The sequence below is a fragment of the Sciurus vulgaris genome, assembly GCF_902686455.1.
Source record: "Sciurus vulgaris genome assembly, chromosome: 17".
In the NCBI taxonomy this organism is placed as follows: Eukaryota; Metazoa; Chordata; class Mammalia; order Rodentia; family Sciuridae; genus Sciurus; species Sciurus vulgaris.
The window spans coordinates 49,618,040-49,642,354 of record NC_136478.1 but is presented as its reverse complement, the minus strand read 5'-3'; the positions used below and the strand labels follow the sequence as shown (position 1 = coordinate 49,642,354).

The window sequence follows — 24,315 nt, the reverse complement described above, 5'->3', positions numbered from 1 at the left end:
TAGGGACGCCTAAGGCACCCGCGAGGTAGATGGAACTGCGAGGAGGACACGCGTGCCGGACAGAGGTGGGAGGAAGTCCCCGCCCCCCGCCCCTTACTGGACCACGAAGCTCGAGGCCACGCCCCCTCGACTGGAGCCCCTCCCCTAGACCACAACCTTGGTTCGGTGGGGCGCCGTGTCTAGAAGGTAGCTGCGCTTTCCACACCGACATCGTAAGTGAGGCAGGTGCCATCATTCTGCCACTTCACAGAGGACAACCTGGGTATCACACAGCAGAGGCGGAATGCACGCCAGCTCTCTGGACTTTAAAAAGAGGCCGGGTGCGGTGGCGCACGTCTGTAATCTCAGCAACTCAGGAGGCTAAGACAGGAGGATAACAAGTTCAAGACCAGCTCGGCAATTTACAGAGACCCTGTCCTAAAATTAAATGTATATATATAATATATATGTATGTGTATATATATGTATATATACATATTTTAATAGACTGGGGATATATGTAGGTCCTTGGTTCAACCTCCAGTACCCAGAACACACACACACCCCAAAATCAAAACATCACATATAGTGATGAAGAGCAAAGATTCTGAGCCAAATAGTTGATCTGAATCCCAGCCTTGCCATTCCCTTGGGTTACACTGAACAAGTTACTTAGCTTCTCTGGGCCTCCCTTTCCCCCATCTGGTAAGGGGGATAATAGTTAATAGTACCTACATCGGAGTGTTTCTGGGAGGGTTAAAATGAGATAATGTATTCACTGCACTTAAAGCATTGCCAGTGTGTGACTAATGTTATGTGAAAGTTGCTGTTATTACGTCATTATTAAAAACTGTGCACCTATTGCATTTCAGGTCCTGTGCTAAGATCTTTTTAATATATCTCAAGGGCTGGGACTGGGGCTCAGTGGTAGAGTACTTGACTCGAATGTGTGAGGCACTGGATTTGATCCTCAGCACCACATAAATAAATAAAATAAAGGTATTGTGTCCATCTACAACTAAAAACAAAAAAAAATACATCTCACTTCATTCTTACAATAATTCTGCTATTATCCACATTGTTTGGAGGAGAAAATAAAAATAGGTGATTTCTCCCATGCATTGTTTAAGGACTACACACTCAAATAAATCATACAGTCCCCAACAACAATCCTGTGAGGCCAGTCCTCTCACAGTACCCATGGACAGATGAGAAATGCGGAATACAGACAGGTGCAGTGACTTGCCCTGCCAAGGTCACACCAAGGCAGAGCTGTGGACTCGAACCAAGAGCTAGGGTTCTTAACCACTTAAGAACTTCACTGCCTCGATATTTGCACTAAATCTCCTGATTATAACAGAAACACACTTGCCCATGGCTAGACCAGGACCCTCCCTGCCAGCCCTCTCTGTCACCACAGCTGAGCCACCCTTTGTAAAGATGAGCACTATGTGCTGAGTAAGTTGGAGGTGCAGAGTCCTATGATCAGATCCTTCCGACTCCTGGCCAGCTCACTGCCTGATCTTGGAGCTCAAGCAGGAGGACCTTGGCAGTTTCCTAGAACAGGCAGCTGTGGGGTCTGGAAGCCCAGGGTGGGGACCACATGCACCTGGGCCTCCCTTCTAGGTAGGCAACTTTGTAACTCAGGCCTCAGTTTATTCATCTGACAACTGGGTTCATTTGGAAGAGTCCCTATTTCCTGGAGTCATGAGGAAGATTCCATGAGGAAATCAATTCACTCCACTACATGGTAACTGAGCTATCAAAATCATTATTAACATGTAGTGGTAGATACTAAGTTATATAAAACAATATCCTACAGTTCAACAAAATTATACATCAAGTATTATTCAATGCATAGTAGATTGCTAGGAGTTGCATGGTTAAACATTGATCTTCATACAATTGTATTAAATAGCACATAAGTTTGTTCCATATTACTGAATTACATAATTCAATTATGCATTATATAACTGCATATCTAGGCCAATATGATTATGTGGTACAATATAATTTTTTTTTTTTTTTTTTTTTTGGTACCAGGGATTGAACTCAGGGGCACTCCACCACTGAGTCACATCTGCAGTCCTATTTTGTATTTTATTTAGAGACAGGGTCTCACTGAGTTGCTTAGTACCTTGCTTTAGCTGAGGCTGGCTTTGAACTCATGATCCTCCTGCCTCAGCCTCCCAAGCTGCTGGGATGACTGTGCCCAGCCAGTATAATATAATTTTGTCATATCTCACATATAATACAAAATTATATTTTAAATATTGTTTTCCTTAAATTTTTATATTGAATGTAAAATTACTCTGCTTGTGAATTATATCATAAGATATTAATAGTGTTTCCTGTTTCTGGCAGTCATCGCTTTGTGTGGTGGGACTTGTCCATGTTGTTCTGTGGACACCTGGTCAATGGCTGTGGTGGCTTTGCAGGACTTCCTGGGTCTGACCTCTGACCTCTTCTGTTTATTCCCCACTGTTGTGGGAGTGGAGACCCAGGCTTGCCTCCAGCTCCAGGAAAATAGCACTGTCATGTCCCCAGATGGAGCTGAGGGACTTGTTTGGTATGCACCCATAGGAGCTGATTGCCAGGTGACACACCCAAACACAGGGTGGGTCTTAGTGCTGGGTAGCCCTGAGGAATGGCTGTCCACTTCTTCAGCATGTGAGGGTCCAGGTCCCTATAGTCCTGACCTCTACTTGGCATTTTCCAACTTCTAATTTTTGCCAGACCTATGGGATGACTCGCTGTTGTCTTCTGTATTATTATTATTAGTAACTTTATCTTACTTTTATGTGCTGCCGAGGACGGAGCCCAGGGCCTCACACGTGCCAGGCCAGGCTCCGCTACTGAGCCCCGGCCCAGCCCGCACTGCTGTCTTACCTTGCAACTCCCCTCGGTCGTCAGGGATTTCTAGCATCTTCGCAGGCATCCGTCAGCGTTTGGGGCTGCCTGTCACCTACTCATGCTCTTTGCCTACTCTTCTACCAGGGTTGCTGCCCGTTATTTCTGTTTCCCCCTTGCTGAATCGCAGCAGTTCCTTTTACATCCTGGATATTAATTTCTCATTGATTTTAACATTGTCAATACGCTTCCTCTTCTGTCATCTGATATTTGTCCCATGACATCCTTGCTAAAGAAAAGCCAAGTTTCCACATTATCAAACGCATCACTTTTCTGCCATGGGGGTTTCTGCGGTTTGATTCACAAGTCTTTCCTTTCTGGTCGTCAGTGTTGCTATTGTTGGTGAAAACCATCCCCAGGGGCCTGAAGGTCAAGTGCCAGGGCCTTTTCCCCTCTCCCTCTTGCGGTGTAACCAGGTCCCCAGAGCCTGGAGACACCCCCCACTGCAGGCTGGCCTGGGCCAGGCCCTGCAGGCGCCAAGCCACCAGGTCACTGCTTGAGGAGGGGGAGAGAGAAGGGAAAGAGGCGGGAAGAGAGAGAATTGCAAACCGTGGTCCATCATGTGATGGAAAAACTAAAGCGAAGGGGACTCCAGGTCTGTCTGAACGCACCGGCAGGGGAAAAAAAAAATCCCAAGTTGACTTATTTTACTGAGAAAATGAAAATATACCTGGAAGAGAGCTAGTTGGTTGAACTGACTAACATACTAGGTTTGGCAGAATCACACTATGATCCATTTATTTCGCTCCTAAACACAACCCTACAAATTTTTACACTTTATGTTTATTAAAAGCCAAGTGTTCAAATATTCACAGGAGGTCTGGAGGTATGGCTCAGTGGTAGAGCACCCCAATTAGCAGGTACAAGGCCCTGGGTTCATCCCCAGCACCAAAGAAATAAAATATTCACAGCATCTTTATTCATAACAGCCCCAAGAAAGCCAGACACCAGGCCATAGGCCTGTAATCCCAGTGACTCTGGAGACTGAGGCAGGAGGATCACAAGTTTAAGGCCAGTCTCATCAATTTAGCAAAACCCTGTCACAAAAATAAACAAACAAATAAAAAGGGTTGGTAATGTAGCTCAGTGGTAAAATGCCCCTGGGTTTAATCCCTAGGACCAAAAAACAAAACAATCAGCCCCAAGGCAACAACTCAACTGTCCATCTCAGGAAAACTGACCAATAAGTCATGGAATTGTCACACAGTGAAAGACTATACAGCATTGAAAAGGAAGAAATTAGAATCAAAGAAAAGAACATGGAAGAACTGTAAAGACAGTGTACTAAATGAAAGAAGCCAGGTACAGTACATGAATACACATATATACAGCTTAAAAACAGATAAAACTGACCTGTTAGACATCAGGCTGGTGGTCACTTGGGGACGGTGGTGCTGGGAAAGGCAACGGGGCACTTACGAAGAAGGAAAGTGCTTTGCTTCTTGATTTGGGTTTGCTCGGTTGGTGACAATTCATCAACCTAAATACCTAGCAATGTGTGCTCTTTTTTTGTACCTCAATTTAAAAAAAAGATGTCAAGCATGACACATTTAGGTAAAAGAATGGAACACACCAACTCAAAAGAAAAGTCTGTTGCCATGGACGTGCCTTTATGTACATCAACGCTCAAGTAACAATTCAGATAAAACCTAATAGCCTGGAATATTGGTCACTCCTGACTAAGAGGGACTGAGGGAGGGGAGGGGGCGTCCAGATTACTTACCTCACCTGTAATAAGATAACAGTCCACTGAGTTAACATTTCAAAAGGCCTTAGAGCAGGGGTGGCACTCAGTGTACTCGTTACACTAAGAGGAATAAAGGAAAAATATCTCCCCAGGGTACAGATGGTATCCTGAAAACTAATCTAGACATGCCAGGCATGGTGGGTCACACCTGTCATCCCAGGCCCTCGAGAGTCTGAGGCAGGAGGGTCACAAGTTCAAGGGCAGCCTCAGCAGCTCAGTGAGACTCTGTCTCAAACTAAAAAATAAAAAAGGAAAAGGGGCGGGACATAGATCAGTGGTGGAGCAGCCGGGCTCCATCCCCAGTACTCTCCCCACCCCCAGAAAAAAACTAAAAAACTAAACTAGGAATAAGAGAAACAGTAATATAATCATGCAAAGTATATGAGTTTCTATTCAAATCTTTGTGCTTTATGTACATGAATATATCTTTATAAAAATACAGACTTTTCTTTTGAGTGTGAGTATGTACTTTTACAGAAATTACTCATACTTTTGAAAAACTACTTCTATTAAAGTGTGACAGTGACAGATCTCAAGACAGAAAGATGGGGAGATAGCTAGAGAGCGGGCTGGGCGCTGGGGGTGGGGGCCCGCAGTGCCGGAAACCTCAGCTGCAGGGATCCCCGAGTGGGGGAGGGGCGCCTAGGTCTGTCCCCAGCCTCTTCCTTCCCCCTGGCCTGGGGCTGGGTGGGGAGGGGCAGTTCCTCTTTCCTTCCCAGGCACGGAGGAGGCCCTGGCTCCCCAGGGGCTGAGAAGCTGGAGTACTGGGGAGGGGGAGCTGAGCCACAGTCCAGCAAGGACCACCCAAAAGGAAGCATGAACAGAAAAGACAGCAAGAGGTAAGAGGACCCTCCCCAGGGAGACCAGGAGCATCCAGCGCCTGTGCGGGAAGGTCGGGGGCACTAAGGAGGGGCAGGGTGTCTGTCCCATAGGATCAGGGGTGCCAGAGACAAGCTGCTTCAGGGAACCCAGGGCCAGCCAGGGCCAAGGCTGCCTGTGCAGGGGCATCTGTGCTGACCCCCTCTCTCTCTCTGGACTCAGCTTCTCCCTCCTCTTCCCTCTCCCATCTTAGCTCTCTTGACTGGTGTCTCTGTCCTCCCTGGGGTCTTCCTGGCTTCCCAGCCAGTTGCTGCCCCCTGACTGGAAACTCCAGTCTCCTGCAGGGCCCTGCCCCAGGAGAGGGGCATGTGACGCAAGTCCCCTGCCTTTAAACCACTCCTAGCTGCTCCCGACACCACAGGGGGTTGCTAGTCCTCGGATAGGGACCAAGGGGCACCCATGCCCCCAGGCTGTGGGATGGGCTTCTATCTCCGGGGCAAGCTTGCCCTCCTGTCCCCACAGGGACAGATGGTGGCTGGGTCCCCAGTCTAGGTGGCTCCTCCAGCCTCCCCACCATGATCCTGATGAGCAATGGTCTTCCCTCCCCATACGATTCAGCAATTTAGTGGTGGAATCCTAATTGCCTCATTCCTGGCTGTGTGACCTTAGGTAAGTTACTCAGCTGCTCTGTGTCTCAGTTTCTTCTGTCAATAGAATAACTAAAGATCATATCTCACAGGGGCCTCTAGTCTTCAGTGAGACAGTCCAGACCACTGGTTCTCAAACTTGACCATGTATCAGAACCACCTAGAGCGCCTGTAAAAAGTAGGTTGCTGGACTCACCCCTAAAAGTTTTGATTTTGTAGGTTTGGGGTGGAGCCTAAGAATTTGTATTTATATCAAGTTCCCAGGTGATGCTGTTAGTACTGATTGGGGCCCATACTTTGAGAATCACTGATCTAGATGGAGTGATCTGCCAGGCATGGTGGTGCAGTCCTGTAATCCCAGAGTCTCTGGAGGCTGAGGCTGAGTCAGGAGGATCTGGAGTTCAGCCTCAGCAACTTAGTAAGGTCCTAAGCAACTCAGTGAGACCTATTTCTAAATTAAATGTAAAAAAGGGCTGGGGATGTGGCTCAGTGCCCCTGGCTGGGTTCAATCCCTGGTACCAAAAATACAGAGTGATCAGCCCTTGACTGGCTACCTAATCGGTACTCAGTAGCGCCCACTATTATTCAACAGTCAACGCCAATTTACTGCGTCCTTAGGACTTGTCATGAGAGTCTCCCTGTTTCTGGTTTTACCCCATGCCACATTTCTCCTCTGCCCCATTCCTCTTTCTCTCTGCATCTTTTTGTTTTGTTTTGTTTCTTCGTTGTAGATGGACACAATACCTTTATTTTACTTATTTACGTGGTACCGAGTTTCGAGCCCAGTGCCTCACGCTCCACCACTGAGCTACAACCCCAGCCTCTCTCTGCATCTCAACCTCAGCTTTCCCACATCTGGGTCACCGACCAGCCTGGGCAAAAACCAAGTCCGTTACTTAGCACTTCTGAGGCGTCAGGCAGTAATGTTTATAGTAAATTCTTGGGGAAGGTCCAAAGATGACACTCAATTTTCATATGAGGAAACTAAGGACCAGAGAAATTAAATGACTCATAAACGTCACACAGCCACCGAAACGTCTCCAGCCCAGTTCTGTCTGACTCTGGGTTTTGCTCCCTCCCTCTTTTCTCCTGCCATTCCTGTCTCTCCATTACCCTCTTTCTCCACCCGGACCAGGAGCCTCAGGGACGCACAAGGCAAAGTTATTTTTAAACTTTCCTTGAAGCTACCTTGGCCCCTGGGACCCCGCCTAGCTCTGAGGAGCCCTGGAGAGGTCACTTTGTACTGGTACTTCCTCTCTGGGTTTCAGATCTAGGGACCTGGCTGGAGGTTAAGCTGCCAGGGCCTGTGGAGGGTCCTTCCTGAAGTAAAGGGTCGGGGAGAGAGAAGATATGGAATCCCAGGGGCCTAACTAAGGGAGGAGGCACTGCAGACCAAAGGGGCATTCTGAGGAGTTGATCCATGTGTCCCCCGGGGAGGACAGGAGTGATCCTAGCGGTTTTGTGTCCTGATTTCCAGAGAGGTCAGGACAAATCCCAGGGGTGGGCCCACAGGAAATCTCTTCCATGATGCCCCTAGACAGTGTTGTCAAGAGGAATTTGGGGGCAAGGCCTGGAGGAGGGAGTTCTTATGATTCTTTGGAGGGTCCTTAGGAGTCCTGGGGTCTTCTCCCATGATTCCTCGGGGAATCTGGAATATTCCTGGGGTTTCCCCATGAGTCTATGGCAGGTCAGCAGTAATCCGGGGACTTTGCCTGCATTCCTGTAGGAATTTCTCCCATGATACCTTGGGGCACTGGGGTCAAGAGGAATCTGAGGGTCTACCCAGAGGTGGGAGCTCTCATGATTCCTGGGGGTCTGGGGGGATGCACACCCACAGGAAGTCTCACCAGGAATGCTCCGGGAAGTCGGGAGGTCGGGGCCGGCCCCGACAGGCCCCCCGCCGCCACAAGACCTGCCCCAGTCCCCGGGAGATCAGCAAGGTCATGGCTTCCATGACTCTGGGCATGCTGGGCGAGGGCAGCTACAGTGAAGATGAACTGCTGGAGAAGTGCATCCAGTCCTTCGGTGAGTGTCCGGCCCCTGGCCAGCCTCCCCCGTCCTAACACTGCCAAGCACGCACCTGTCTCAGCCTCAGTGTTTGGGACTATAAAATGGGCGTGTGGCATGAATCTCAGTCACTACAGAACCAGCAGAGAAACCCCGAGGCAGGATGGGGAGCAGGACTGGTGCTGTCCGGTCCCAGTGACACTGCTGGCCCAGGCATGGTGCAGGCAAGGAACTCAGGCACAGAGAGCTTGAGGTGCCCAAATTGATGCCAGGCATGGCTGGTAGAGATGGCATCTGAGCCACACAGCCCACCAAGCTCTGGAAGTTGTCAGTCCATGCCCAGGGGCCATTCGGACAGAGTCCCCTTGTCCTACTGCCAGACTCCAGTGGCAGCCTGCGCCGCGGGGACCACATTCTCAACATGGTGCTGGCCATGCACAGCTGGGTGCTGCCTTCGGCTGAACTTGCTGCCCGGCTGCTGACTTCATATCCTGCCAGGGCTGTGAGCTGTGGGCAGAGGGCGGAAGGGCAGAAGCACAGTGACCTGGGAGGTGGACAGGGTGAGCAGGCAGCTCTGGAGACTGGATAACGGAGCCTTAACCAGAACTCAAGTACCAGAAGGCTGCAGAGGATACCCAGGAGCTGAGGCAGCTGCAGATCTGTCACTTGGTCAGGTAGGGCTGGGTCAAGCCCCCTGCCCCCGTATCCTACCATTCCCCCCCCCCAAATACCTCAGAGACTCCCAGCTCTGCTCCCTAAAATCCCACTCTGAGACACCCTGGCTTGGTTCCTAAGACCCTCCCAGTTCTGCTCCTTAGAACCCCAACCTTTTGGAGAACCCCCAACCAGATCCCAGACCCTTCTCTCAGCTCTGATAGACCTCCAGCACTGATACCCCAGCCTAGACCTTAGGACCTCCTAACCTTGTCTTCCAAATATCTCACCCCTAGAAACCCCAGGCTAGATCCTGAGACACCCCCACTATCCTACTTCCCAACAGTTCCATTTCCAAGAAATCCCCCATCTGTCTCCCATAAATCTCCCCAACCCATGTCGAGATCTCCCCTATCCTGACCAAAACCTGACCTTCTGAAGACCCCTTGCACACAGGCAGACACCCTTAGCTTAGCACCTGAAGGTTCCTAGCCCAAGGGGCCACTTATAGAGATCTTCCCAACCCCCAGCCTCATTCCCCCCCCCACATCGTTCTCAGGTACTGGATGATCCAACACCCAGAGGCCATGCGTCAAGAGCCACAGCTGGAAGAGGTTATAGGTCGTTTCTGGACCACTGTGGCCCAGGAGGGCAACTCGGCCCAGAGGAGCCTGGGAGATGCTTCCAACCTGTGAGCCTGCCCCATGTCCCCTTCCGTGCCCCACCCCCATCCTGCCATCTCCCTCTGCATCTCCAGACCCTCAACTCTGGGCTACTACAATACCCTGTCCCTCTTGGCCCCCAGCCTGAGCCCTGATGGCCCTGGCCCCCCACTTCCCATGAGCAGCCCAGGCCTGGGCAAAAAATGCAAAGTGTCCTTGCTTTTCGATCACCTGGAGACGGAGGAGTTGGCTCAGCACCTCACATACCTGGAGTTCCGATCCTTCCAGGCTATCACGGTGAGGACTCCCCTGCCCTCAGTCCCATTCTGTAACAGGGGGAAGATTGGGGCGGTGGGAGGATCCCTGCATGCGCAGCCAGCTGGAATCTGGCTGGCTGAATCGTCAAAGCTGGGAGCCAGAGGGTCCAGGAAAATGAGTTAGGTGGCAGAGCACAGAGCCTGGGGTTCAACTGCCATCACCTCCCTCTTACCTGGGTAACACTGAACTAGTGGCTCAGCCTCCCTGGGACGCCTTTGCAAAACAGGGGTCATAATACTTCTTTGGAGGTGGAGAATTTAAAATCCCACTTAAAAAAATTTTCCTATTGTGAGGTAGGAGAATTGCAAGTGTGAGGCCAGCCTGGGAATTTAGTGAGACCCTGTTTCAAGAAAATGAAATAAAAAAGGGATGGTGATGTAGTTCAGTGGTAGAGTGTCCCTGCAGTACCAAAAATAAAATAAATAAAGTAAAATAAAAGCCTGCCAGTTCAAAGCCAACCTCAGCAACTTAGTGAGGGTCTAAGCAACTTAGCAAGACCCTGTTTTGAAACAAAAAATAAAAAGGGCTGGGAATGTGGCTCAGTGGCTAAGCACCCCGGGTTCAATTCCGGGTACCAACGGAGAAAAGTCTATTCCAGTCGCTGGCAATATAGTAAGTGCTCAAAATATTTTATCAATTATTCATTTACTCAGCAAGCATTTCAATTCACTGTGCCTCAGTTTCCTCCATTGTAAAAGGGAATGTCAGTAGTTCCCATCTCATAGGATATAGGGCCTGATCTAGAGTACATGATACCCGGTGAGCCATTTGAAATTGCCTTATTTTACCTACCCAAGTGTCAGTTTTTAATTTTTTTTTTTTTTTTTTTTTTTTTTTTGGTACTGGGGATGGAACTCAGGGGTGCTTCACCAGTTGCCCAGGGTCTTGCTAAGTTGCCCAGTTGGTCTCAAATTTACCATCCTCCTGCCTCAACTTCCCGATTGCTGGGATTGCAGGTGTGAGCTACCGCACCTGGTCCAAATGTCCATTTTATGTGCATCAGTGTAGATATGTTAACTAGCCATCTGGACATGATTGTTTCAAGGAAGGTGAGACTCTGGTTCCCTAATGTGAACATTTTCTGATGTTGTGTGTGTGTGAATATCCATGTAGATAGTGCAGTGGATGTGGGCATGAAACTGCCCAGCAGAACAAGTAGAAGTTGGTTTCAAGTCCTCTTCCCCATCCTTCCCTTGCTGTGTACCAGTCAGGTAAACAGTTAACAGCGTGTAGACTGGACGAGGGCTGTAGCTCAGCAATGGAGCACCTGCCTATTATTACAAGGCCCTGGGTTCATCCCCAGAGTGCCGAAATAATAATAACAACAACATATAGACTGGGTTCCTGCCTTGGCTCATGCCTGTGTGACCCTGGGGCAAATTACTTACCCTCTTTTTTCCTCAACTGCTTCATCTTTAAAATGGGAACAAGAGTACCCACCTAATTATGTTATGAAGATTAAATTAGTTAATATGATAAAGAGCTCAGTACCTGGCTTTATTTAAACATTTCTCCTCAGATAGAGGGAACATGTGGCAACCTGAGGAGAGGCAGATGACAAAGTTTACAAAGGCTGACCAGGCTAGGACGTTGGAAGTTACGACTGCGAGGGGGATGACCAGTCAGGGCAGGGTCTGAGCGCTGTGGCCCCCCATGACACCCACCTCGTCCCCAGCCCCAGGACCTGCGGGGCTACGTTTTGCAGGGCTCCGTGAGGGGCTGCTCAGCCCTGGAGGGATCCGTGGGTCTCAGCAACAGCGTGTCCCGCTGGGTGCAGGTCATGGTGCTGAGCCGCCCTGGACCTGCACAGCGTGCGCAGGTGCTGGACAAATTCATTCACGTGGCACAGGTGAGGCCCGTCCGCCTTTGGATCGCTTTCTAGTGGCTTGCCCTGCAGGGCTGTCAGTGCCACCCCAGGTAGTTCCCTGACCCTTGGGCCATCCGGCCTGCCTAAGTTCCCAGGATCCTGGCTCCCGCAGGCCAACGGGGCGGTGACGTCACGTAATTACTGGCCACGCCCATCGCATCGCGCCCCACTCTGGCCCCGTCCCCGAGGCCACGGTTAGAGCTTTCTAACCCTCGATTGGGACTTCCTCGGTCTTGATAACCGTGTCAAACCCGCCGTGGCACCTGGCCCTTAGACGTGACAGTGACTAAGTCCCTCCTGGCGCCGTCGTCCACATCCTATCGCAGGGCGACGAAAGCGACCCTTCGCGTGCCCGCCCTTGCGCCCTCCTGCACCCAGGCTCCTAGCTCCAGCCCCTGAGCCCCAGCGGTCAGTCCTTGGGACAGTGACTGCATCCCGCCCCAAACGTCCACCCGGCCCCGCCCACCGCGTTGCGCCTTCTCCTTCCCCTCCCTTCTGGGAAAAGGGAAGCCCTTGGGCCTCTGTGGCCTCGCCCCTCTGCGTATTTCCACGTCGACCACGCCCTTCCTCTGGCGTCTTCCATCGCCTTGCTTCCTCTTGCTGGGCTCTTTAAACCTGGGGGTTCTGGCGTCGACCTGGGGTTTTCTTGGTCCGAGCATCTTCTGCTCCGCGACCCCTCCTTGCAGGGCGGCCTCTGCCCTTCGATCTTGAAAGGGGAGGTGAGGGTATCTCGACCCCACCCCTGCTATCTTTCTGACCTCCCCTTCTCTCCCTGGCCTGGTTCATCTCTGCCTGGTTCCCAGCTTCCACCCACAGCCCTCACTTGGGCGACTCTCGGAGCTGAGTCCTCACCTGTCTGAAGCGCACCCATCAGTGGCTCCCCACACTTGCCTGGGGCTCCAGCTCTCTACCAGAGCTACCTCCCCAGCCCCTCCCCACACTTTTCTAACCTCACATCGTCCATCCCCTGCCCGACAGCCACCTTCCCTCACCTGTCCTTGCACACACTGGTCTACACTCAGGCACACCTGAGATCCCAACCCACCTGCCTTCATTTGAACTTGACCTTGCCTGTCCTGTGATACCTCCCATCTCTGGCATCACCTCCCTTCCTAGAGACTCCGCCAGCTACAGAATTTCAACACACTGATGGCGGTCACAGGGGGTCTGTGTCACAGTGCCATCTCCAGACTCAAGGACTCCCATGCTCACCTGAGCCCTGACAGCACCAAGGTGAGTTCCCAGGACCCTCCCCAAAGTTCCAAGTGGTGAACTGTCCTGAATCCCCATAATTAATTTCCCCTCATCAGTCCCTGCCCAGGGGCTCTGGAACCCCCCAGGGAACTTGCTGCCCCAGGCCATCTGTATTCTTCCTCAGCGCCCATCATGGCAATGACCCCTCTCTATCCTCCACAAATCTGGTCCTAAGATGGACTGTGAGAGAGTCAGGTGAGAGAGATGCTAGCAGAGAACTGGCAGTCTGGGTGGCAAGCTGTCACACACCCAAAGATGCCAACATTTACATCACCCACGGGAGTACCATGGGTGGGGGGTGTTTTGGAAAATGTCTGGAAAGAGCGAGTCATTCACGAGTCTGGTGTGTGACTGAGGGCAGGAAAATAGGCTGGCTATGCCCAGGGAAGGTCCTGTTGAACCCTGCAAGCTCAGGGGCAGGTGTCCGGGCTTCATCCAAAGGGCACTGGACAGCTAGGGATTTGGTAGTGATGCCAAGACCACGGTCAGATTCAAGTGGGGAGAAATCACTCTCGCTTGGGAAATGGGGTGATAGGAGAGCCTCTCTGAGTTGAGACCTAAAGGGAAGAGCAGTTTGGGGAAAACAGGCCAAAGTGAGGCACGGAGGTTTCCAAAGGGCCCTGTGGGTCTTTGGAAACAGGGAACAGAGCCGCTCCTCCGCATGACATATGCTCCCCCACAGGCCCTGCTGGAGCTGACTGAGCTCCTTGCCTCCCACAACAACTATGCCCGCTACCGCCGCACCTGGGCGGGCTGCACGGGCTTCCGGCTGCCTGTTCTGGGTGTGCACCTGAAGGACCTGGTGTCCCTGCATGAGGCGCATCCTGACAGGTTGCCAGACGGCCGCCTGCATCTGCCCAAGTTGAACAGCCTCTACCTGCGGCTACAGGAGCTGGCGGCCCTCCAGGGGCAGCACCCGCCCTGCAGCGCCAACGAGGATCTACTGCATCTGCTCACGGTGAGCTTCCGCGTGCCTCCGGAGGCTGGGCCTGGTGGTACTGAGACTTAAGGTCCTGGGCCTGCAAAGGTCTGCGGGACCAGACAGTGCCGGGACTCCCGAGCTTTGAAGCCAGAGTTACTAGGGTTTATCTAGCTGTGTGACGTTGGCAGGTTACTTAACCCCTCAGCCTCAGTTTCATTATCTACAGAATGTGAATAACAGAACCCACTTCAGAGGCTGGTTAAGTAATAAAGTACTTAAGACAGAATCTGGAATACAGTGAGCTGCCTATACCTGAGGCCGTTTTCCCCTGGATTCCCTGGTGACTCTAGTATCCACTGATCTAAGCTCCAGGACTGCTCTGGGCTTTTGCACTCCTGAACCAAGGCTCTGGACAATAGTTCACAGTTTCAGGCCTTGGCCTAACCAGAATCTAGGCAAGAGGTCACCCATTATTGATCACTTGCTCTGTGCCAGTTAAATTACTCCACAATGACTTCATGTTACCTCACAACCCTGTGAGGTGGGAATCCCTACTGCACCCATTCTGTGGATTGGGAGACGGATGCCCAGAGAGACAAGGTCATTTTCCCACTGTTCCACAGCAGTAAAACCAGGATTTGAATCCAGGCAGGCCAGCTCAGGGCCCAGGTGTTAACCGAGTGTAGGGTTCTGGCCTTCTGCACTTTACCTGAAGATTTTTAGAGTGAGAGATTCTGAAGGTCATGTAGTGGAAGACTGAAAAGTTGAATTTTCAGACCTTAAGATAAGACTAGTTGCATAGCAGGGCCCGGTGCGAGATGAAGATGTAGGGCTTCTTGTTCTAAAGTATTAAGAATTTCAAGGTGACAGCGAGGCCCAGGGATGCAACTCAGTGGTCGAGCATTTGCCTAGGACCCAGAGGCTTTGGGTTGAATCCCCAGTACATCCCCAACCCCACCCCCAAAAAGCAGAAAGAAAGAGAAGGTGACCGCAGGGCACTGAACCATGAAACAACACAGAGACCCTTGAAAGCAAGGGTCCTGCATAGGTCACTGGCCTGTGAGGCCCCCCTGCCCTAGGACCACCGGTGCCTGAGACCCTTTCCTTTGCGGGTGCAAAAGGCCACCCTCAGCCCAATCGTTTACCGAGCGCCTGCTGGGAGCCAGGCCAGGCCTGGATTCAGGAACCTGGGGAGGGCAAGTTGGCATACACCCTGCTCTTCTGAGTGGCCGACGTTCTGGGGGTCGCAAGCCACTCCAGCCAAGTGGGGAAGTCTGACCTCTTCTAGATGACAGGTGCCGAGGAGCAGAGAAGGCCAAAGGGGCCCGGAGAGAGGGGGGCTGCGATTTACATGGGCCATCCAAGGTCCCGGTGGGAACAAGGGGAAAGGGGCAGTGGGCAGCGAGCAGTGCAGGTGCTGGCGCAGGTCTGAGGGTCTCAGAAGAGGACAGAGTGGGGGCAGAGGCAGGGATGTGGGCTGAGGCTGGGGGATGGTGACGAGGCGGCTGTCCCACCCGCCCACCCCAGCTCTCCCTGGATCTCTTCTACACGGAGGACGAGATCTACGAGCTCTCCTATGCCCGGGAGCCCCGCTGCCCCAAGAGTCTGGTGAGACCCAACCCCCAATCCTGACCCCCACCCAAGCCTATAAACTGTCTAACTGTGCCCCTCTGTCCCCTTCCAGCCACCCTCTCCCTTCAAAGCACCTCTGGTGGTCGAGTGGGCCACTGGTGTGACGCCCAAGCCAGACAGGGTCACCCTGAGTCAGCACGTGGAACAGCTGGTGGAGGTGAGGAGGGCCTGTGGCCTGGCAGGTGGGTGCCAGGAGGGGACTTCTGTGTAGTCGCTGGCCTGCACTCCGGCTCACCCTGCCCTTCCCATGCTCCTCCGAAGTCTGTGTTCAAGAATTACGACCCCGAAGGCCACGGCACCATCTCCCAGGAGGACTTTGAACGGCTGTCAGGCAACTTCCCCTTTGCTTGCCATGGGCTGCACCCACCCCCCCGCCAGGGGTAAGCGCTTGACTCCCAGGACCCCAAAGCTGAGGATACTGGGCTTGCTAGGACTGGGGGTCTCAGGAGGAAGGGACCAGTCATGCTGAGGTGTGGTGTCTACCCCCAGGCGTGGCTCCTTCAGCAGAGAGGAGCTGACAGGGTACCTGCTCCACGCCAGCGCCATCTGCTCCAAGCTGGGCCTGGCCTTCCTACACACCTTCCATGAGGTCACCTTGCGCAAGCCCACCTTCTGTGACAGCTGCAATGGCTTTGTAAGCACCCTGTCCTGTTGGCATCCTGTCTCCCCTGAAGCATCCCAGTTCCTCACAGCTGGGACTCAAGAGAGTAGCCCTGCCTTGGAGGGTGAACAGTCCCCACACCCAGATAATCCTCAAATTCCAGAAAAACCCCAGCCTCAAATAATCTGCACATTTCATATAAACACTCAATACTGAGTACTCCTCCATTCAGAATAATCTCCAAATTCTAGATGATGCCCAATTCTGGATAACTCCCAAATCCTGTATAATCTCCAACCTGGACAACCACCAAACCATGGATAATATCTAAAGCCCTGGGTAGTCTCCAGAACAAACCTGGGTGGACTGTGTCCAAACAGAGTCAATCTCCAGATCTCTAGACTCCAGACCATCCAAAGCCTGAACGATTTCCTAATTCAAAGCATCCTCAACCTCTCAAGCCTCCAAACCAAGACTGATTTCACAGACCTTGGATTACCTCCCAAATTCATGGATTCACCAACCACAGTCTGTACTGAGTAGCTTCCTTGTGACAAGCCATGCCAGGCCCTGGGAACATCACAGGAACAATAGATACAGTCCCTGCCCATAGAAAATACATTGCGTTCCCTCCAAAGTTTCTTGGACCCTAACATCCTACATGGCTCCCCAAGATTCAGGTAGTACCAGGCTCCTTTAATTCCAGTCAAATTCTCAAATTCTTGAGAACTTTTCAAACCTGGCAACTTACACAGTCCCCTCCTGCCCCTTCAGCCCACACCATCCAGCCTGTCGCTTGAAACCTGTTCTGCTTTCTCTTCCCAGCTTTGGGGTGTCACCAAACAAGGCTACCGCTGCCGGGGTAAGTGAGGCACCGTCCAGCGGGAGGGATGCTGGGACCTGCAGACTGGGAGAATGGAGGGTGCTGACCACTCCCTGCCCCCAGACTGTGGCCTGTGCTGCCACAAACACTGCCGGGACCAAGTGAAGGTGGAATGTAAGAAGAGACTAGGGCCCAAGGGGGATGCAGGTCCCCCAGGAGCCCCCGTCCCACCCACACCGCCTCACGCCAGCTGCGGTAAGACCCAGAGCATGGCCGTGCTGGGAAGGGGGCTGGCGGATGGGGTTCACTTCCAAGGTCATGGGTCATTCCCATCACGCCAACACCCCTTCCACTGCCCCTCCACAGACGCTGAGGAAAGTCTCTCCTACACACTCTCCCTGGAGCCGGAGGCTGGGTGCCACCTCTGCCATGCCTGGACCCAGACAGAATCCCCACACTCTTCCTCGGAACCAGAGATGGTGAGCAGCAACCACCCTGTACCCCAGCTGGCCATGTGGGAGAAACCAGACAGACCAGGGACTCACAGGAAAGTAAAAATATGCAAAAGCCCACCATGGCTTGGGTGGGAGGCTATTGTATAATGCTGAAAGGAAAACAGACTTTTCAGTATGTTGGGGTGGGTAACCACTGGGACAGAACAAGGATTTAGAGGGAGGAGAGGGAAAAAAATAAACAAACAGTAAATTGGCAAGAATAATGCTGGGCTTGGTGGTGCATGCCTGTAATCCCAGTGGCTCAGGAGGCTAAGGAAGGAGGACCTAGAGTTCAAAGCCAGCCTCAGCAAAAGCAAGACCCTAAGCAACTCAGGGAGACCCTGTCTCTAAATAAAATACAAAATAGGGCTGGGGACGTGGCTCAGTGGTTAAGTGCCCCTGAGTTCAATCCCCGGTACCAAAAAAAAAAAAAGAAAGAAAAAATACCAATAAGGTCAAATGTATCAGGAGCTACAATAAATGTCAGTGGAGTAAATTCCACTCTTTAAAAGCAGAGACTCTTATATCAGGTTTAGAAAATTAAAAAAAAAAAAAAAAAAACAGGATCTGCTCATTGATCGCTGAGCCAGTCTGGGGAGACCTTGCTCCTGGACATCCCACACCCCTCATTCCTCTCTTCCTCTTTCCAGGCCTCCTTCCCAGAGCCGATCCTGCCATCCACCCCCTCCTCCAAGCCACATTCCTAGACATCATCTTGGGCTCATCTCTCCCTCACCCACAGACTGCTGCCAAGGCGGCACAGGGTGGAGGCAGGACTCAGACCCTGGTCCTCTAAGAGTGAAGCCCCAGGCCTGGGTGCTGTGCTACGTGGACAGCCAGCAGGGGTGACGGGGTGGGACAGAAGAGGCAGGGTTCCACACTGGGGTGGCAAAGACAGGAAAGAAGGGGTGGAACTGTGGGACCGGAATATGCACCAGGTCCTATCCCCCCTCTCACTCAGGGTAAAAGCCAGTCCTCACTGTGGCCCACAGAGCCCGTACTCTGCCCCATCCGCTCTTTGACCTCACCTCCTACCTCCCCTGCCCTCACTCATCCTGCTTCAGCCCTGTCCGCCGGCCTCAGGGTACCTTGAACATTCCCCCAAACAGTCCTACCTCAGGGCCTTTGCACTGCCTGGAAGGCTCTTCCCGAGAGGCCAATGTGGCTTATTTTCTGAAACTGTGCTCAAGGGACACTTCTCAGAGAGGCCTCACTGCCCCTGCCCATCCTGCCCTCTAGCTCTCTTTTCCTCCACTGTTGTTTCCTTTATCTGACAGATTCATGTTTCACCTATATTTTGTTAAATGTCCCTCCTTCCTCACCAGAAATGTTACCTGTCTTTCCCTGCTGTGTCCCCAGTGCCTAGAACGGGGCTGGCACAGGGTAGGCATCGGATAAGTGTTTATCCCAGGCCTCCGTGTGTCCTTCCCCACGCCCACAGGAAGGGAAAGGGGTGTTGTGGAAAAGCAGAGGACCCTGTGGAGCAGACGCAGGGCAGAGACCCTCTACCCCTCCACTAGCCCACGCACCCCTGGCCTGGCCTCAACAGAGACAGGTCCTATGGCCATCAAAATTAAATTTATTTTCCAGGGAACATGGTTCTTGGCATTGAGTGGTGGATGGGCACCGGACATTTGGGGCCTCCAGAACCAGGGGATAGGGGACTTGGGTGCCAAGTGCCAAGGGAAACCCTCAGACTGACTCCCCAAAGATGACGGGTGGCACCGGCATCCCGCGGAGGACCCCAGCCCCAGCCTCCTACTTCTTCTTCTTGCGGCCCCAGCGCTGGCGGCCTGCTTTCCAGCCGCCGCCATCTTCTCTTCGACTCTGCCAGCTGGGCATGGGAGCCTCCAGCTCATTTGGGCGGCCACCCCGGTCTGGCATTTCACCCATAAGCACCTAAGAATTGATTAGACTTGACTTTCAGAGGGAAAAAAATAAAAATCTTGGACAAGGGGGCCAGAGAGCCATGGGAACAGCATGAGACTAGGAAGGAAGGGCAGGTGGGGACTCTGGGTGATGGCTGGGGAAGGGACTGCACTGAGAGAAGACAGAAGCTTTGAGCTTTCAGACTGGCTTCAGAGGACCTCAGGAAGTGGCCGGACGTGGTGGCGCACGCCTGTAATCCAGCAGCTTGGGAGGCTGAGGCAGGAGGATTGCAAGTTCAAAGCCAGCCTCAGCAACTTAGTGAGGTCCTGTCTCTAAATAAAATATTTTAAATAAAATAGGCCAGTGATGTGGCTCAGTGGCTAAGGCCCTGGGTTCAATCCCTGGTAACAAAAAAAAAAAAAAAAAGCAGGGGGAGGGTTTCAGAAAGAGGGAAAGATATGGCAAAGGTCCAAGTCCCCACCCCATATTAATGAGAGTACCTCAACTCTATCTATTTCATATATGGGCTTTGGATAACATTTCCAGCAATCCAGTGTCTTTTTCCCTAAAATATCCATTATTTGCCCACTGCAAGTTTAAAATTACTTTAGAGAGCTATGAGGCTAGATACTTAATCATTTAAACAGCAGCTATTTCTTTTTAAAAACTGGTTAAGCTGGCTGGGTGGGGTGATGCACACCTGGAATCAGTGACTTGGGAGGCTGAGGCAGGAGGATCTTAAGTTTGAGGCCAGCTTCAACAACTTGGTGAGACTCTGTCTCAAGATAAAAAATAGAAAGGGTTGGGAGTGTAGCTCAAAGGTAGAATGCCCTAGATTTAATCCCCAGTCCTGGGAGGAATGGGGGTGGGGAGGCTAAGCCAGCTGCAGTGGCACACACCTGTAATCCCAGCAACTTAGGAGGCTGAGATAGAAAGATGCCAAGTTCGAGGCCAGCCTCAAGATAAAAATAAAAAGGACTGGGGATTTAGCTCAGTGGTAGAGCACCTGTGGGTTCAATCCCCAGTAATTAAAAAAAATATATCATAAAGAAGATAAAGTACTGGGGGTAGAGCTTAAACTCAACCTGGTGAGGTGGGCAATGGCTCTGTAAATAGCAGGACTTCATTTGAAGCACTAGAGAGCCACGGTAAGGTTCTGAGCCGGGGAAGCCCGTGGTAAGAGTCTTGAGAGTCCAGTGCCTTCTGGCTGCCACGTGAGGTGGGGCTGCTTGGAGGAGGTCAGTCCAGAGGCCAAGACCAGGGAGAGAGGACAGCTGTGGAAAGGGCAAAGGCTAAAAGGCCAATTTGAAGGCCAAGGATGTCATAGACCTTCCCCACCCAGGTGCCCACCTTGTTGATGGCACAGCTGGTCCCTCGGCGGGCAGCCACGCTGGTTGCTGGGACCAGGCGAGAAAGGTCAGCTCGGGCAGCCAGAACGTGCGCAATAGAGACATCTGATCCTGGGCTCAAAACCTCTCGAATTGGTGTCAGCACTGCCTTCATGGCCTGTCCTTGGGCCTGGAGGGGCAGGGCATAAGGAGAAGGTGCCCAAGAGCCCTCCCTGGGTGGGACATCATCTTGGAAGCATTTCTTCCCCACTCAGGGCCTCTGCAGGCTTTGTATGTGAGTCATGTGCAGGAAAATTGGTTCCCAGTGTAATGGTATTAAGAAATGGTGGGCCCTTGAAGCAGCAGAGTCTAGGGGTGGCTTATGAGGTCACGGGGGCATGACCCTTAGAAGTATCAATGCCTGCCTAGTGGGAGTCCGTTAGGCCTCAGTGCACTGGACTCACTTTATAACAAGCGAGGTAGCCCATGTTTTTGCCTTTTTCCTCATGTGCCTCTTTTACAAATACCCCCACGATATGATGCCACACAGCATGAGCCCTTGCCATATCTGGCTGCCCAAACTTGAACTTTTCAGCCTGTAAAACCATAGCCAAAATAAACCTCTTTTCCTTATAAAGTATCCAGTCACCAGTACTTTGTCATGGCAACACAAAACAAACTAAGATAGCATCACTGCCCACACCTCTACACAAGGGGTATAGTTCTGAAGACACTCCGGGCTCAGAGCTGGGAATTCTAGAATTCCCTGAAGGCCTTGAGATTCTAAAAGCATCAAACCTTACAAGTTTCTAAAATGGTCTGAGCCTCAGAACTTCTAGAGGGTAATATTCCTGGCCCTCATTCCTCCTCATAGTTGTGGCCCCCACTAGGCCTCCCTGCTCCTTCCTTTTCCACACCTTTGCGCGATCACTCCAGTGGAAAGCAGATATCGTGAGGTCGAGGCGCTTGAGTAGGAGGCAGCGACGGCAGCAGTACTGATCTGTCAAACTTTGGGACACAGACTCCAACGCTTTCTGGAAGAAAAGGTCTCAGTCATACTGAAAAGGTCCCTCTCATTCCCGCCTCTGGATGTCACCTGTAACTGTATATAGTCTTACCCATTGGCGTGTGTTCAGTGGGTAGCTGAGGAGGGGTTGCATGGACCCTGGGGGCAGGGAAGGCAGCAGCTCTGAAATCTGATGGGAGAAGAGAGGTCAACTGAGGCAGAAACAGGATGAACCCATCCATGGACCCCAGTTCCCCTCGGTCCTGAGGACCCTGGCCACAAAACCAAAAATGGTGGCCACAGTTCTAAAAGCACGCCTACGTGATGGGGCACTCCTGCTAGGGCTCCTTTTGCAAAGAAGAGCCTCTCCCCCAAAAAGTGGAGTGGCCCGGGCCTCTACCTTGGCATGTAACTCCCGCAGTAGCTGGCTGGCATGAGTCCCTGGCATAGGTCTGGACAGCCCCAGGGCTTGGAGGGTAAGGACCAGTTCCTGGACCATGCCATCTTCCTCCTCTGCCCCGTCCCCAAGGGGCGTCAAAGAGCTGGAGCCCAGCAGGGGGCGCAAGCACAAGAGGCGGGCAGCCTGGAGCTCAGAGCAGAGAAAGCCTGAAAATAGGAAAAGGGATCAGTGCGGGTGCAGTGGCGGTGGACGCTTTCCCACCACCTTCCGGCCCTGCCCACTGGGACCACTGGCTCCGCCTCCAGAAGAAGCCTCACCTACTTGAGACCCGGTCTTCTCCTCGGAATCCGACTCCCGCCCACTTCAAAACAACCTGCCCGGTTCCATCTGACTCAACCCACTGGAGCTTCCAGAGTCTTCCGTCAAAATTCTAACCCTGCCCACCGCCGAGCTCTCTGCCAGCCCCAGTGCTGACCCCACCCACTTCGGATCCTCTGGTCCGCCCTAAAATTCCGACCACGCCTCCTTGGGAACACCGGCCCGCCCTCACTATTCCGAGCCTCTCCCACTTCTGCAACCCGGGACCGTGGGGCTCACGCAGCAGGCGCAGGCCGGCGCCAGGTTCCCGCAGCGCGGCCTCGCGGTCTCCGCCGCAGAGCGCGCGATCCGGGCAGTGCAACGCCCGCAGCAGTCCCGCCAACTGTCGCAGGAATTCCTCCTCCGCGCCCGGGCCTGCAGGAGGTGGGGGGAGTCAGGGCGCGGCCGATCGCGCGGATCCACCCCCCGGCCCCCGCGACTCTGAACGCACCGTTGCCGACGCTGAGCACTTCGGCACCCTCCTCTCGCTGCTCCTCCAGGGTGCCCAGTGTAGCCAGCTCGGTTGCCAGGCGCGCGCACAGCGCTCTGAAGTCTGGGCACGAGGGGCCCCTTGATGCCACCTCCGGGAAGTCCCCATACCTGCGGCGGTGCGTGGGTCAGTGCAGTTCCCTCTCCGTCGGTGTCCTGAGTTAAACCCGCTCTTCTCCCCCCAACCCCAGCCACATCACACACCCCTTACCCGAGAGCTCGCAAGTCCCGGGCCACTGCGGCCCCCTCCTGCGCTTCCGCCTCCGCCCCCTCCATGGAAACGTCGCCTGGGTGCCGGACTCACGCCCCCTTCCGGCCAGTGGCAGGCTCCGCCCCAGGAGCGCCGCGCGCACCGCCACCCCACCGCGCCATGTGGTGGCCCCGGCCCATCAGCCTCTTCTCGCGAAAGGGTTTAAGCGCTCCAATTGGCGCAGGAGAAGGCAGTACCCGCCCCCTCGCCCGCCCTCCCCGCCCTTCAGGTAACCTGTCCGGGGTTGTAAATTCCAGAGCGTTGGCTCAGGTTCCCGACGGTCGCGACAAGCTAGTAAGTGTCGCTACAGCGGCTACATAAAGCAGTTGCGGCTTCCTTTTCCTGTCTCCCTTGGTGGCCCTCTGCGCTTGACTCACCCAAGTCCAAATGTTCTTCACACAGCTCCGTCTCCAACTCAGAACTTTGCTTCCTCTTTTTCCTTATGATTGGAATTAAGTCAAAGCTCTAGCTATTCCACCTAACCCTTCACACCCGCTCCCCCACCCTCCTCAGCCATCACAAAGTACCCCTTAGGCCCTCACCCTCCTACTTCCCTAGGCCTTGGAGCTGCTGCGATCCGTGGCCATTTAAGAGATTGCACCCAAGGAGGCACTCAGACGGGGTTAGGATTTGACTCTGCCCCTCACCAGCTCCGGTTCCTGCCAAATTGCTTCCCATCTGTATTATAATAGGGATAATAATAGAACTTGCTCTTAGAATTGTTTATAAGGATTAATTCGTCCTTAAGTAAAAAGTATATGAGGGCACTCAAATAAGAATACCAACTACGGTATTGAGTAATTCAGTGTGTGCTACTAGGCTAAGCATCTTATCCCCATTTTACAGAGAAGGTTCAGAGTGTAAGTTACACAGTGAATTCAAGGTGGTGCCAGGACTCAAAGTTCTAATTCCAGATTCCAGCTTTTCACCCCCTGAGCCTAGTGGTTATTACTGCTGCTGATTTTGTTGCTCTGGTTAAACCTCATCATTCCAGTTCTTATCCCTGACTGTCCTCATTCCCTGGAAGTAGGTGAGTCGGGAGCCTCAGCATAGAACAAGGGTCAGAACCGGTCCCTCCAAAGCCCTGTCTACCCCAAGGCAGGGCACTCATGGAGGACATTTGTTGAGCTAAATAAACATTAAAAATTGCCAACCCCCAATTTGGACTTACAACCTTGACTATTATTTTGCTGGAAAATGAACCCAGGACCTACTAAGCACACTCTCTACCATTCAGCTACACCCCCAGTTTTGATTCTATTCTTATATCGAACTAAGTA

General features: G+C 52.6%; 2 protein-coding genes across 2 annotated transcripts; one reads left to right on the top strand and one right to left on the bottom strand.

Moving 5' to 3' along the window:
- The first annotated feature begins 5,437 nt into the window (after nucleotides 1-5,437).
- On the top strand, nucleotides 5,438-18,097 carry RASGRP4 (RAS guanyl releasing protein 4). The gene is made up of 17 exons (XM_079117765.1): nucleotides 5,438-5,475; nucleotides 7,940-8,127; nucleotides 8,490-8,611; nucleotides 8,728-8,783; nucleotides 9,323-9,454; nucleotides 9,569-9,722; nucleotides 11,419-11,592; nucleotides 12,727-12,843; nucleotides 13,547-13,822; nucleotides 15,314-15,394; nucleotides 15,471-15,575; nucleotides 15,680-15,798; nucleotides 15,908-16,052; nucleotides 16,845-16,881; nucleotides 16,966-17,097; nucleotides 17,209-17,321; nucleotides 17,987-18,097. Exons 1-17 carry the CDS (start codon nucleotides 5,453-5,455, stop codon nucleotides 18,041-18,043), a joined length of 2,031 nt encoding a protein of 676 aa, XP_078973891.1. The 5' UTR covers nucleotides 5,438-5,452; the 3' UTR covers nucleotides 18,044-18,097.
- Nucleotides 18,098-18,899: 802 nt separating this feature from the next.
- On the bottom strand, nucleotides 18,900-23,149 carry FAM98C (family with sequence similarity 98 member C). The gene is made up of 8 exons (XM_079117764.1): nucleotides 22,997-23,149; nucleotides 22,748-22,896; nucleotides 22,537-22,671; nucleotides 21,940-22,145; nucleotides 21,652-21,729; nucleotides 21,451-21,567; nucleotides 20,556-20,723; nucleotides 18,900-19,235 (listed from the first exon to the last, which is right to left on the bottom strand). Exons 1-8 carry the CDS (start codon nucleotides 23,059-23,061, stop codon nucleotides 19,095-19,097), a joined length of 1,059 nt encoding a protein of 352 aa, XP_078973890.1. The 5' UTR covers nucleotides 23,062-23,149; the 3' UTR covers nucleotides 18,900-19,094.
- Between the last annotated feature and the right edge of the window lie 1,166 nt (nucleotides 23,150-24,315).

Coding starts and splice junctions, on each gene's coding strand:
- RASGRP4 (XM_079117765.1), top strand. CDS start 5,453: ATGAACAGAAAAGACAGCAAGAG. Junction 8,128..8,489: donor GAAGTGCATCCAGTCCTTCG/GTGAGTGTCCGG, acceptor TCCTACTGCCAG/ACTCCAGTGGCAGCCTGCGC. Junction 16,053..16,844: donor GTGACAGCTGCAATGGCTTT/GTAAGCACCCTG, acceptor TTCTCTTCCCAG/CTTTGGGGTGTCACCAAACA.
- FAM98C (XM_079117764.1), bottom strand. CDS start 23,061: ATGGAGGGGGCGGAGGCGGAAGCGCAGGAGGGGGCCGCAGTGGCCCGG. Junction 22,146..22,536: donor CGCCGGCCTGCGCCTGCTGC/GTGAGCCCCACG, acceptor TCCTATTTTCAG/GCTTTCTCTGCTCTGAGCTC. Junction 19,236..20,555: donor CCAGCTGTGCCATCAACAAG/GTGGGCACCTGG, acceptor ATCAATTCTTAG/GTGCTTATGGGTGAAATGCC.